This window comes from Meles meles, chromosome 9, assembly GCF_922984935.1.
Source record: "Meles meles chromosome 9, mMelMel3.1 paternal haplotype, whole genome shotgun sequence".
NCBI lineage: Eukaryota > Metazoa > Chordata > Mammalia > Carnivora > Mustelidae > Meles > Meles meles.
The window spans coordinates 43,702,383-43,715,301 of record NC_060074.1 but is presented as its reverse complement, the minus strand read 5'-3'; the positions used below and the strand labels follow the sequence as shown (position 1 = coordinate 43,715,301).

General features: G+C 46.0%; 1 protein-coding gene across 1 annotated transcript in view; it reads left to right on the top strand.

Moving 5' to 3' along the window:
* The window catches only part of IQCA1 (IQ motif containing with AAA domain 1), a 155,881-nt gene that overhangs the window by 99,495 nt on the left and 43,467 nt on the right, over positions 1–12,919 (top strand). Inside the window, exons 13-15 of the mRNA XM_046019656.1 lie at positions 278–360; positions 7,329–7,436; positions 10,726–10,925. Of these exons, the coding sequence (XP_045875612.1) occupies positions 278–360; positions 7,329–7,436; positions 10,726–10,925 (391 nt within the window). The remainder of the gene's footprint in view (positions 1–277; positions 361–7,328; positions 7,437–10,725; positions 10,926–12,919) is intronic.

Sequence of the window (12,919 nt, the reverse complement as noted above, 5' to 3'; positions counted from 1 at the left end):
GGCAGGCTGTAGGAGCTATAGCTGGTCTCAGATGCCCACGGATATAATTCTTATTAATGGGAAACGTCAGACGTACACGTGGATGAGCAAAAGTATTGTTTTTAAAGCCTAGAATGTCCCCCAAATGGTGGAAACGCTTCCAAAAATCAACTTATTTGCATACATACCAATGTGCTTAGAAATAGATCTGGTGGGAGTTCTCTACATATGTGGCGATTAACGGAAATGCTGGTTTTATGTGTCTGCTCATGGAATGGCTGGTCTGCTTTATCACCAGGACCATTGAGTCTCTGTATAAGGAACTGGTGGAAGAAGGGCTGCTGATCCAGGCTCTGAAAGTTAACCTCTCTGATTACATCGGTAAGGCTCACCAAAATTAACACATGTATGTCCTGCCTATGACACCCCTTGGGTTTTGAAGTCCCAACAGCTGGAAAGAGGTTTCATTGATGGTGTTGTCCAAAGCAAAACCTGGCCCATAGTGGCCCATAGTAGATTTTTGTTCAACTGAATGGATTTGAATTCAGTCTGTGCCATGAACTCACAAGTCCAGCTGTCTCCCCGAATGTGGTAGAGGCAGGGTGTTGAGCCTATTAGCCGTGTTTCTTGGGGCATTCTGTCTGGCATAAGCTAAATTGAGGAAATGAAGAAGTGTTCATACTTTCAGGTTTAAACAAAATGCCCCAAGGGAGCAGCACCTGGAACTTGAACAACACACAGTTCTCACAAGAGGAATTCCCTCCAGAAGGGTCACCACAGAAGTAGCTGGGAGGAAGGGGGCCGGGGGGAACATCTGCTATCATTATCTCCAACAAATGTTTTCTCTTAATTTTTAAAAAACAAATGATGACCTGAAAACACACTCAAAGCTTAAAACTCTTCTTAATCCCAGCACCCCAATGCAGGTATAATGTTCACTTTCTCACATCTGCCATGAGCCAAGACATTCTCCTGCATAACCACAAAAGAATAATCACACACATTACTACAATGTTCTTACTTAATACCTAGTAAGCAATCAACTGCCCCAGTTGCCCTAATGTTCTTTATACAATTTTGTCTTTCTGAATCCAAAATCCAATCAAGGACCTTGGCCGTGGTGTTCAAATCTGTTTAGTCGTCTTTCATGCCTTTAATCTAGAACAACTTCCAACCCGACGTCCTTCACCCCATTGACATTGTCAGAGCCCGAGCTGTTGCACAGACTGTCCTTCTCAGAAGTGGTTTGACAGTTTGCTCTTAACTTGATTCGGATTAAATGTTTGTGGAAAGTAGACTATGTAGCTGATGTTATGTCCTTCTCAGTATTTAACGCTGGGGGCATGTGTGTCCCATCACTGGGGATGTTAAGTACCATCACTGGCCAAGGTGCTGTTCCCCAGACTCTCCCACTATTAAGCTTCACTCTCTGCTTCCTAGTTAATGAAAAACCGGGGGTTGGGAGGAATTATTCCAGGCTCTGGAGATTCCGTTCCCAGCTGGCTTAAAGGTTTTATCCTCCACTGAGGCTCTTTGCCTGCATCAATTCCTACTAGGGTAGCTGTAAAATGGGGGGGATCTATTTCTATCATCCCTTCTATGTCAGTAGGTGCCATTTCTCTAGAAGAAGTGTCCTCCCCAATCTCTCTTAAATGTGCTGTGGTATCAGTGTAGAAGCATGGAATCTTTCTTTTTCATTGTATTATATTACACACTGACCTAATTTTGGCCTGTAGGAACAAGAAGACATTTCCCTCTGATCAAAAAATAGTTATTTTAATGCCTTTGAAATAGATCCATAGTTCCTTTGGGACTATGGGACTCCTTTGGGAGCATTTGTATATCCTAACATTATAAGAATTTTACCAGGACATATACTGGAATGTATATTGGGTTTCTATTTATTTAATGTGCTTCTTGTTCAACTACCAAAGAGTTTTCTCCTGGATTCCTTGATTTGGCTCTGTTAATTCTGTTCTTATGAAAACATGACGTTGTTAACAGAACACTGCTCCTTTCCTTGTGGCTGGGATCTCTGACTTCTCCTTGTCTGTCTTTTCCTTTGATATCCTGTATTTTTTCTCATCACTGAATTTCTAGTGTTTAGACGTGCCTGGCACAAGGTGGAGTCTCCAAAAATAAACTGATGGATATATTTCTCATCTTCTGTTTAATTTCTTACCCATCTTGGACTTTCCATTGATCTCTCAGTTTCCAGGCAGCATCTTTATGACACCTAAGGCCAAAGTGAATGCAGTCAGACCTCACATGAAAATGACCCAATCGTGGGGTGCCTGGGTGGAGCCGTGATTTAAAAGTCTCTGCCTTTGACTCGGGTCATGATCCCAGGGTCCTGGGATCGAGCCCCGCATCGGGCTTTCTGCTCATCAGGGAGCCTACTTCCCCCCTCTCTCTCTGCCTGCCTCTCTGTCTACTTGTGATCTCTCTCTCTCTCTCTGTCAAATAAATAAATAAAATCTTTAAAAAATAAATAAAAGAAAGAAAAGAAAATGACCCAGTCGAATGAATAGACATTTCTCCAAAGAAGACATCCAGATGGCCAACAGACACATGAAAAGATGTTCAACATCACTTTTCATCAGGGAAATGCAAATCACAACCATGATGAGATACCACCTCACACCTGTCAGAATAGCTAAAATTAACAACACAAGAAACAACAGATGGTGATGAAGATGTGAAGAAAGGGAAACCCTCTTGCACTGTGGGTGGGAATGCAAACTGGTGCAGCCACTCTGGAAAACAGTATGGGGTTTCCTCTAAAGTTAAAAATAGAACTACCCTACAACCCAGCAATTACACTACTAGGAGTTTACCCAAAGGCTACCAAAATACAGATCTGGAGGGTCTGTATACATGCACCCTGATGTTTATATCAGCTTATCAATGTTAGCCAAACTATAGAAAAAGTCCAAGTTCCATCAACTGATGAATGGACAGAGATGTAGTCTATATACAGTGGAATATTACTCAGCCATCAAAAAGATATTGCCATTTGCAATAACATGGATAGAGCTAGAGAGTATTATGCTAAGTGAAATAAGTCAGAGAAAGACAAATACTGTGTGATTTCACTCATATGTGGAATTTAAAAAGCAGAACAGATGAACAGATGGAAGCGGGGAGAAAAGGAAAAAGAAATAAACAAACCATAAGAGACTCTCAAAGATACAGAACAAACTGAGGGTTGCTGGAGGAGAGGCAGGTGAGGGAAGGGCTAGATGAGAGATGGGGACTAAGGAGAGCATTTGATGTAATGAGCGCTGGGTGTTGTATGTAAGCGAGGAATCACCAAATTCTACTCCAGAAACCAATATTGCCCTGCGTTTTAACTAACTAGAACTTAAATTTAAAAATCGAAAGAAAATAAAAAGAAAGTCTAAAACAAAATCAGTCAAACTGCCATGAGGGCATTTCCATGTTTTCCTTATTTTTTTCCCAGTTAAGTTCCTTAGCTTGAAAGATGACAGTGGATTGTCCCAAATCCCTACATCAAAATTGGCAGAGCAGTCAGATAGCAAAAACAGAAACCTGCAGACAACATTTACACCAAAACTCAATGACAGGGTCTCCCCTGAAACCCCAAAGCACAAGCCACTGGGGACACAGAGCAGAGGAACACCAAAATGACCAGCAGGCGTTCACAGGGAGGTAGACCGGACCAAGGCAGCAGCTGCAGCCAGAACAAGGAGAGGCGTGACCACCTCAGAAAAGCACACCACTGTGCTTTTAATTCATCTGGAAACGGCAGAAGAGGGGGCTCTGTGACATTTAAAAAGCTACCCTGTGCCAAACTTTCTTCTAAAAGTAGGAGAAATACTGTCTCACATGAAATGAAGCAATGGAAACATCCAAGATCAAAGCCCACACAATGTTTCTATCAAAAAGAAAGAATAAGGAACAAATTAATGTCACAAAAAGACATATAAGTGGAACCCACTCGTTCAAGCAAGCTAACATAACATACGAGAATTATAGAAGAAATGAAAGAATACATAGAATGGAAATTAGAAAAACTCAAAAATGAGTGGACAAAACTCAAGGAATATTAGAAATAAAGAGAAAAATCACTTTGGAAAATAAATTATAATGAATCAAAGAATGAATAAATAATACCTTAAGAGAAATAAAATGTGAAAGGCAGAATGTCCCCTCCCCCACCCCTCGCCTTCTGAAGGAGGCTTGTCCTTTCTGTGAACGTTCTGTGCCTCAGTTTCCACAATTAGGGGAACAGTCACAGCACCCGCCTCATTAAATCACTGGAAATAGTGAGGTAGGAGATGGGGCATCCAGAACATGTACCGTCATTGCTGGGGGTGGCGTTCTTGCCCAGACTCTGGCAGGCTGGGTGTGGGGGGAGGTAGAGGGGCTGCAAATCGGAGGGCTTGTGACTTCGTGGTGTCTCTAGGGGCCTCCCCCCACCAATCCACATTACAAGCATGGTGCGGGGCCACTGCCTAAGGTCAAAATACAGAGAGAACAGACACAAATTAATATTCTGCTGAACTATCTGGCCCCAACCATGTTCCAGTCCCCATGCCTTTGGGGGAACACTGATCTGAGGCCAGAGCTGGTGTTTCCCACACTCCCCTTGGTGTTTAGAGCCTGCTCTACAGAGGAGAAAACTCAATATCTTAGACGGTATGACTTACACGTCTGCACACATGAAACCCCCAGAGCTTTGGAATAGCTGATACCCGGCACGTCCTGCACAAACTCGGCTGAGCTCTCCCAACACGGAGTCGACCTAAAGCGGTTTCTCTGCTGACCTCGTCCTGGAAGCTGGGCGGCCAGTGTCCAACATACAGTTTATGAACCAGTCCATACTCCTGACCCATCACCGTGTAACACGCGTGCCCATCCTCGCCGTTGGGAGACGGTGCGTGTGCAGCCCTGTTGGAGTAGGGGTGGCAGGGCATCCTTGCACTTGGTGGAGAGGGGTCGGGAGAAGCAAACACCGATCAGCAGCGTCTGCCCTTGGACCTCGCCCCTGGTCCCCGAGGAACGTGTTTGAGAAGTTAGGACTTATTATACAGTGCTCTCCATACTCTTTTTAATGCTGTGTCGGGGGTAGAAAGGAACATTAGAAGCTGATCCCATCCTTATTTCTCAATTTTTTTTATTTCTAATTTTTTTAACTGCTTTCATGTCCCCGTGGTCTTCCATTATTTTACTCCTTCTGTACCCGTTTGCTAGCGCTGCTGGAACAGGTGTCACAAACATTCCCTCACAGTCCGGAGGCCAGAAGTCCAAGATCAGAGTGTCGGCAAGGTGGTCTCTTCTGAGAGCCTGAAGGAGAAGCTGTCTCTTTGCCCTAGCCTCTCTGCACGCCCTTTTCCCCTGCCATGGCCCTGAGTCTCTCTTGCTCCGACTGCCAGCCCTCCTGCTGTCCCTGCGCTCCTATGACCTCATCATTTCACCCCTTGTCTTGTCCCCTGGAGGTTTGCTGCAGCCTCTGGCATTCTGCTGTGTCTCCTTGTCCCTGTGTCCATCTTCACAGCTGTGTGCACATGGCCCTTTTTATAAAGGGCACTAGTCATATTGCACTGGGGCCTACCCTAATGACCTCACCTTCACTAGTCATATCCGCAACGGCCCTATTTCCAAACAAGGTCACATACTGCGATATTGGGGATCTGCCTTTCACATAGGAATTGTAAGGAAACCCAGTCCGACTGGTAAGACGTTCCTTGTTCCTTTTCCATCCACTGTTGTAGGCTTTCTTGCCCCTGTTCATGCTTTGTACTTAAATGCCTTTTCATCCACCATCTCCTTCTTTCCTCTCTGGCGGAAGACCTGGGATCTGTGCGGGAAATCCTGAAGTTTCTAAGTTCTGCCTGAGCAGACGGGAAGGGTTTAGGGCATCCACGCCAGGAATAGCAAAGCACAGCAGCATGCTTTCAGGATGAGTCCCAAAGCCTGGCAAGCAGCAGGGGCTGGTGGTGTCCTTTGCTCCATCAGAAGCAACACCCACTAATTCAACTTAATATGATGTGTCTAAATGAAATCTGTTAGGTTCTAGAAAATATGGTGCATCTGGGTATTAATATGGATTATTTAAGCAGGAAAATTGGGGTCACTTTCAGATCACCTCTAATGTCATGTTTATAGCAATAATCACTGGATTTAATAGTGGCTACAGGATCTCTTCCTGCTCTAGTGAAGGCGAAATTAAGCACTCTCCTATTTATGACCTGCTCATTAAAAAGCGCGGGGATCGGAAGCCGCAATGGAAGCTTTCACTATCACTCATTCTCTCCACCAATACCCATTGTCCTTGCCAAGGACTTTTTTTTTACATGGAAGCTTTGAAAGCCTACCCTCCACAACAAAACAGTGAGCATTATCTGGTCTCTAATTCTAATTTTCTTAGCATTTGAAAATGCTTTGAAGTTTTCTCAGTTCACGTACACGTAACGGCATTCTGTCAGACGTATGTATAGAACATCGAAACTCTGCAAGACCCATACTTCTTATAGAAAGAAAAAGTAAAAAAAAAAAAAAAAAAAAAGATCAAGATTCCATGACTCAGGCATTGAATATTTTCCCTTCAGATTCTGGTACAAATCAAGAGAGAACTGTCTGAGCGTATAAAAGGTCCATCCTCATGACAAATGGAGACAGGCAAACTAATTTTCTTGGTGACCTTATCTAAATTAGTTAGAAAATAACATTTCAGATTTATGACCAGTTACAATTAAGACCTTTGATGCCTTCTAATTAAACCTGTAAAGATTTATTTCTATATTATTCCTCTGGTAATCCTTTGAAAATGATAAAAATGTAAATGAATATGACCCGCAAAAGGAGATGTTTCTATTTATCCTAAATTAGACTCACATCCTTCCTTTCAAATTATTGCATTTTAGGTTCAGATTTACCCTGCTTCAGTACAAATTCCACATTGATCTTACATAATTTGTATTTAAAGTTTATGCCCATGTTAGACATCACCGCTTGGAATAGAAATATAAATGACATAAACCTTACCATATTTTAATCTACTCTATACGTCCTTCATTTTAGAACTTTGTTCCGCTTTGTGTATTTGAGAGTCTAAGGTCCGTTTTGGAAATCCTAGGAGGTTAGTGTCCTTCTCGACAGAATGCCCCGTTACAGTAGCCTGGAGAATGGAGCGTTCAGGAATGGGTGGGTTTTCTCAGGCCTTGGTCTGAGAGAAGAGGTGTTCTCCATGACTCCCAGCAACACCGTTGTATTTGCTCAGACATGTTGACTGTGTATTCTGTGTTAGTTTCACAGGTACCAAGATCACGCCGCTCAGACCAGGACAGTCTCCATTGACTTACCCTCTGGTTCTTTTCCCCCAGGAGAGTACAGTTACCTGGGGACCACACTTCGCCAGGTATCCATAGAGCCCATGCCTTCCCTCCTGGATGTCAGACAGCTCATCGCCCTCTACGGGATCTTGCCACTAGGTAAAGACTCCACACACATACCCTGTTGTGCATTTCCTTTTTTTTTTTTTTTTTTTAGATTTTATTTATTTGACAGACAGACACAGCAAGAGGGAACACAGGCAGGAGGAGTGGAAGAGGGAGAAGCAGGAACCCCTATGCAGAGCTCAATCCCAGGACCTTGGGATCATGACCTAAGCCAAAGGCAGACGCTTAAGGACTGAGCCACCCAGGCGCCTGCATTGCACGTCTCCTAGAGGCAGCAGTGAACTGCTTGCTGCCTTGGCAGCATCTTCCTGGTTGAGCTCTTCATGCTGACCACTCTGAGGGAGGGTAGTTCTATTGTGACCTTGATCCTGGAGAGCACAGGAAGGTCCTACATGGGGGGCACGTGTGCGCCACTTCTGAGCGCCTGCTTAACATTCTGGGCTGAAGGTCCCGTCAGCAATCAAGCACCTGCAATTAAAATGAATCAAATTAGACAAAGGGCTAATGTTAAGCTTGCCTTTTACACACAGGCTTCTGTTACTAGGTCCTTAACAAAGCCGGCCTTTCATGAACCAGTGAAAGTGTGTTTCATGAATCTAAAGGATCAAGGCTCTGCCGGGTTTCACTGATATCCACTTTAACTGCTAAGTGAGATGCGATCGTGATTGTTCAGACCAACGGACCAGAGAGTTCTGCAGTGTGGCGACAGGTGCAGGAAGGGCGGGGCCCTCTGTCACAGAGCTCTCTGCTGCTCTCCTTCTCTCTTATCATTTTAACCACCTTTTTATGGGTATGACTTCAGTCATCTGGGCTGGGCTCTGATGACAATTCTGAAAGAGAAATCGTGTTTTATTTGCTTAACTGGCTTTAAAATAATGTAAGAATAGTTTGGGCACTCACAATATTGTTCCACTTTGACTTAGACCTACGGGCCAAAAATGGTCCCTTCCTCTTTTAATTTCATGTCAGAAGTAATAAGTGCAGTTGGGGGTCAACATCAGTTTTATACATACAAAACATATCATAAATATAAGTGTATGATACTTCGGGGGCCAACAAGATAAATATGCAATATTTGTGAGGCCCATGCAAATGAAACAATGAGCCCTCAACCCTCATCACAGGGAGACGGAAAACAGACGAGCTGAGAGCACCAAGACCCAGCATGTTGTTAACGGAACTCCTAAGACATCACCGAGGGGGGCAGTATGTTTGATCCTTGACTCCAGGATACAAAATGATGGATGTCATTTCCAAGCTGGCTTAAAAGCCTCAGAAGAAGGATACTCCGGGATCACCCCACCTGAATCCTTCTCTTGTCGATGAGGAACCTGAAGTCCCTACAGGCTGCTGACCTCCCTGGGTCCCAGAGCCAGCAGGCGTTTCTTCTTGGGACCTGTGTGTGTGTGTGTGTGTGTGTGTGCAAGGCACAAACCAGACAGACAGACAAGGACATTCACAGATCTGCCTTCAGGTGCTTCCTTGAAATTTCATAAATCTAAAATCATATCTAATGACAACAGGAACTGTGTTTGCTGGCACTGTGTTCAGGTCCAGCCAACCTGGCCACTCCGCAGAGGGCCCCAAGGACACACCGTGAGGCCATTCTGTACCCTGGCCAGGCAGCAGAAGCATCCACTGATCTCCAGAACCCCAAGAACCTCAGCCAGGGCTCCCAGGACAAGGCGTGAGCTTTCCGAGTCCCCCAGGCAGATAAGGGAGCACCCAGGATGCATCTGGTCAGCGTTCACCTGCACATGCTCCCAGAAATGTGACCGCCCCCCAGAACGTGGAGGGAGAAGAGGGAGGAGGGTGCTCAGCCAGCACCCTTGGCAAATCTGCAACGCCAGCTGCCTTCCAGGGACCCCTAAAGCCGCATCAGTCTACCTCCCCAGCCTCTTGCTGTCCCCCTGCTATATCACTAGCAAGAATTATCTGCCACTCCCCAGACCTGTCTGACCTCCCTCTCCAGGCCCACAGTCACTGTGCCCCCTCGCCCAGTATCTTCTGAAGGGTCCCTGAGTCTACAGTGTCCAGTTCTGCTGCTTCCAAGGCCAGCTCAGATGCCACTCTCTCCCAGAAGTCCAGCCTGAGGCTCCCATCCTCCAACCTGGAAAAAGGTTCTTCTCTGAACCCTCCGCGGCTCGCACAGATCTCAGCACTCTTTGCCCCCCGTTCTGGTCACGTCTGCTCAGGTTCATAAACTCTTGACAGTAAGTTCTGAGTCTTCCCCACCAGCCCCCCACCAGAGCCATGAATGCACCAGCCCCCAATACCAGCTGCTGCACGGACCACCCGGTGAATGCCGTCCCTCTCCGATTGTGAGCAACAGAATCACCTTTATCATATTACATTACTGTACCCCTCACTGACCAGAAATAAAGCACGCCTGTGTCATTGCATTTTAAACAGAACTTGCTCGAAACCAGCTTCCAAGATTATGTTAGGTAACCATAAAAATTATTCCTGATTATTTGATAAATTCTTTGTATCTTTTCACTTACACAAGAAGAAAAGACACAATAATAATCATAATTTGGATATATATATTCCAGTTAATCAAAAAGTGCCCAGTGACTGCCCAAAGCAAAGTCACGTGATAGGAGATGTTTTGATCACAGCTCTTTCCAGGATTTCATTTCATAATTACTTCATGCCGCCGTGCACTCCACTTGTGTTGGGGATGGCGGAAGATGCTGGAGGCCAAGTCCCGCTCGGGCCGGAGGAAATGGACAGTGTGGCCGACCTCTGAGTGTCCGCGTGGTAACTCCAGGCCCTTCATCAACAGGCTGGAATCGAGGGCAGATCAAGGAAGTCTGGCCACTACACCTGCCTCTTGCTTCTCCCCTTTCCCTCCTGAGAACCACCAAGGAACATTCCCAGCCCCCCTCCCCGGCTGTGGCTGTGTGTCCACATTCCTTTTCCTAAGCTTTCAAAGACTGTAGCAACACTGCTGACAAGCAGAGAAACCGCCCCCCATCCCCGCAAAAAAAAAAAAAAAAACCCGCCAGAGGTAAGTTATTGCAGGAATGCTCTTTAGAATGATGAGTTTGGGGGAAATTCTAGGGAAAGAGGCAGCAGGGAAGGCATGTGCATAATAGGCAGGGTGGGTTCATGGCCCCCACCTCTAGCCCTGACACACACCGGCGAGCTCAGACCAGGGATATGCCTGCAGTGAGAAATGCTCTGGACACATCACTGTCATCATCACTGTCACAGAAACTGGGGTCACACGCTGGAGGAACAGCCTTGAGGGATGCTCTTTTCAGGGCCACTTACCTTCTCTGCACAATTTTAGAGCCTCTGCCTCTACGTCTTATAGGTTCTGCAACGGTGCACGAGAAGGCTCCTTTGGTGAAATCCCTGCTGCTGGCAGGGCCATCGGGGGTAGGGAAGAAAATGCTGGTCCACGCCATCTGCACCGAAACGGGAGCCAACCTCTTCAACCTGTCCGCAGCCAACATTGCGGGGAAGTACCCTGGCAAAAACGGCCTGCAGATGATGCTGCACGTGGTGGTCAAGGTACTGGTTGCATTTCTTGTTCAGATTACATGTTCAGATCCTGCCATTAGCCGCCTGACGCCCATGAGCACGGACCCTTGCGGATGATTTCCATAGGCTGACACGCCCATTTCTCCTACACTCCCCCATCACATCCTGCTATAAATCACTTAAACTGTGCAGCTGGCTGAGCATCCAACAGGTAGAACAGCATCTTCCTTTACATAAATAACCCCTACTGTCCTGTCCAGATCAGCCTCCTCCCGCCGCAGGAATCCTCCCTGAAATTCCCCCACATGTCCCTGAAATCGAAAGCCACAATTTCTACCTCCAGCCCCCCTACCTTTGGTAACACTTGCTTTGTGGGGGGGGGCAGTTGTTCTTTCACACATGGCATGAGTCACCAAGGTATATGGTTCCTTGGGCATGTCTGCTCTTCACACAGATGATCCCGAGGAGCCTGCAGGAAGCTAAGCTGACAACAGGGGGTTCCATGCTCCATGATCTCTGGGCTGAAGGACAGGATACCCTAAAAGATACATACACTATGCAGTCCCAAGATCTTAGAAGAGTTCTTCACCTCCCTGCGTCTCTGTCTTATGCCAGCAAAATGAAGCCGTCAGACCAAATGATACTGTCATCCCTAAAAGCAAAGATTCTCTGGTATCATTTAGAAATGGGTAATGACGGTAACAGACAGGTGTCGATAGGTAGATGGGGAGATGATAGATGGGGAGACGATATATTCACAAATGGATTACCAAGTTTTCAAGCATTTTATTACAGAATATTCATATTCATTGTTAAAACTAGACAGATTAGATTTTTATTTCATTGAGTACCTGAAGGTTATCTTTATGCTGTTCAATTCACTTTTAGTTGCTAGAATGCCGATCAGCCGGCTTTTACCGCCTAGCGAGGACACCCCCACGCCTGGGGCACAGTGACACCTGTGCATCGGCTCTCGGGGGGCTCTGGGGCTTATATGTGAGCAGTTGCCCATAGGAATGGTTCCTTTTCCACATGACATTGACTGACGGAGTGAGGCCGTGACGGCAATGGGATTTTGTTTTCTTAGCCTCGTGGTCCCTACCCTTGTGGCAGGTCGAGACATTTCCCATTCTCCTTTCCCCCCGCTGCTTGCCCTGCAGGAATCCCCAGAGAGAGAATCTTGAAGACCTGGGAGATGGGAGGGGAGGATGGTGGGCGGGGAGTAAAGAGCACCGAGCGGTTTAATAGAGCCCTCCCCTCGGAGGGGCCTCCTGTGCCACCTCCTTACGGGGCTGTTGCATGTTTGCAGCGGCCCCGTGAAGAGCCCACCCGCGTCCCATTTACAGATAAAGACAATGGGGCTCTGACAGGTTCAGTAACTTGCCCAAGGCCACCAAGATCATGTGGCTGAGCTGGGGTTCAAACCCAACTCCTTCTCCTCTTCTCCCTCCTGCACCATTTTTATCAAGGCAAACCTTGTACAAGGTGAAATGCGTAGATCTTAAGGATGCATCTTAAGTGCAAGCTTTGAAAAATGTACACAACCGTGTGGCCACCATTTTCATGGGTTTTTTGGTCCTCGTTTAACTTCTTTGAAATATCTGTTCAAGTCATTTGCCTACTTTTTACTGCATGGTTGGTCTCGTGATTTGCAAGCGTTCTTTGTATATTTTGGTTCCAACATCTTTGCCAGACGTACATATTGCAAATATTGTCTCTCGTTCTGTGACCTGCTTGTTCATTTTCTCATTTTTTTTAAGTTTCAATGATTCTTTATTATGTTATGAGTCACCATACAGCATATCATTAGTTTTTGATGTAGTGTTCCATGATTCATTGTTTGCGTACAACACCCAGTGCTCCATGCAATCCATGCCCTCCTTAATACCCACCACCGGGCTCACCCATCACCCCATGACCCTCCGCTCTAAAACCCTCAGTTCGTTAACTGGAGTCCACAGTCTCTCAGGAGAAGGAAGGAAAAAAATTAAAGGAGGGGTGGAATCAGAGGGGGAGATGAACCA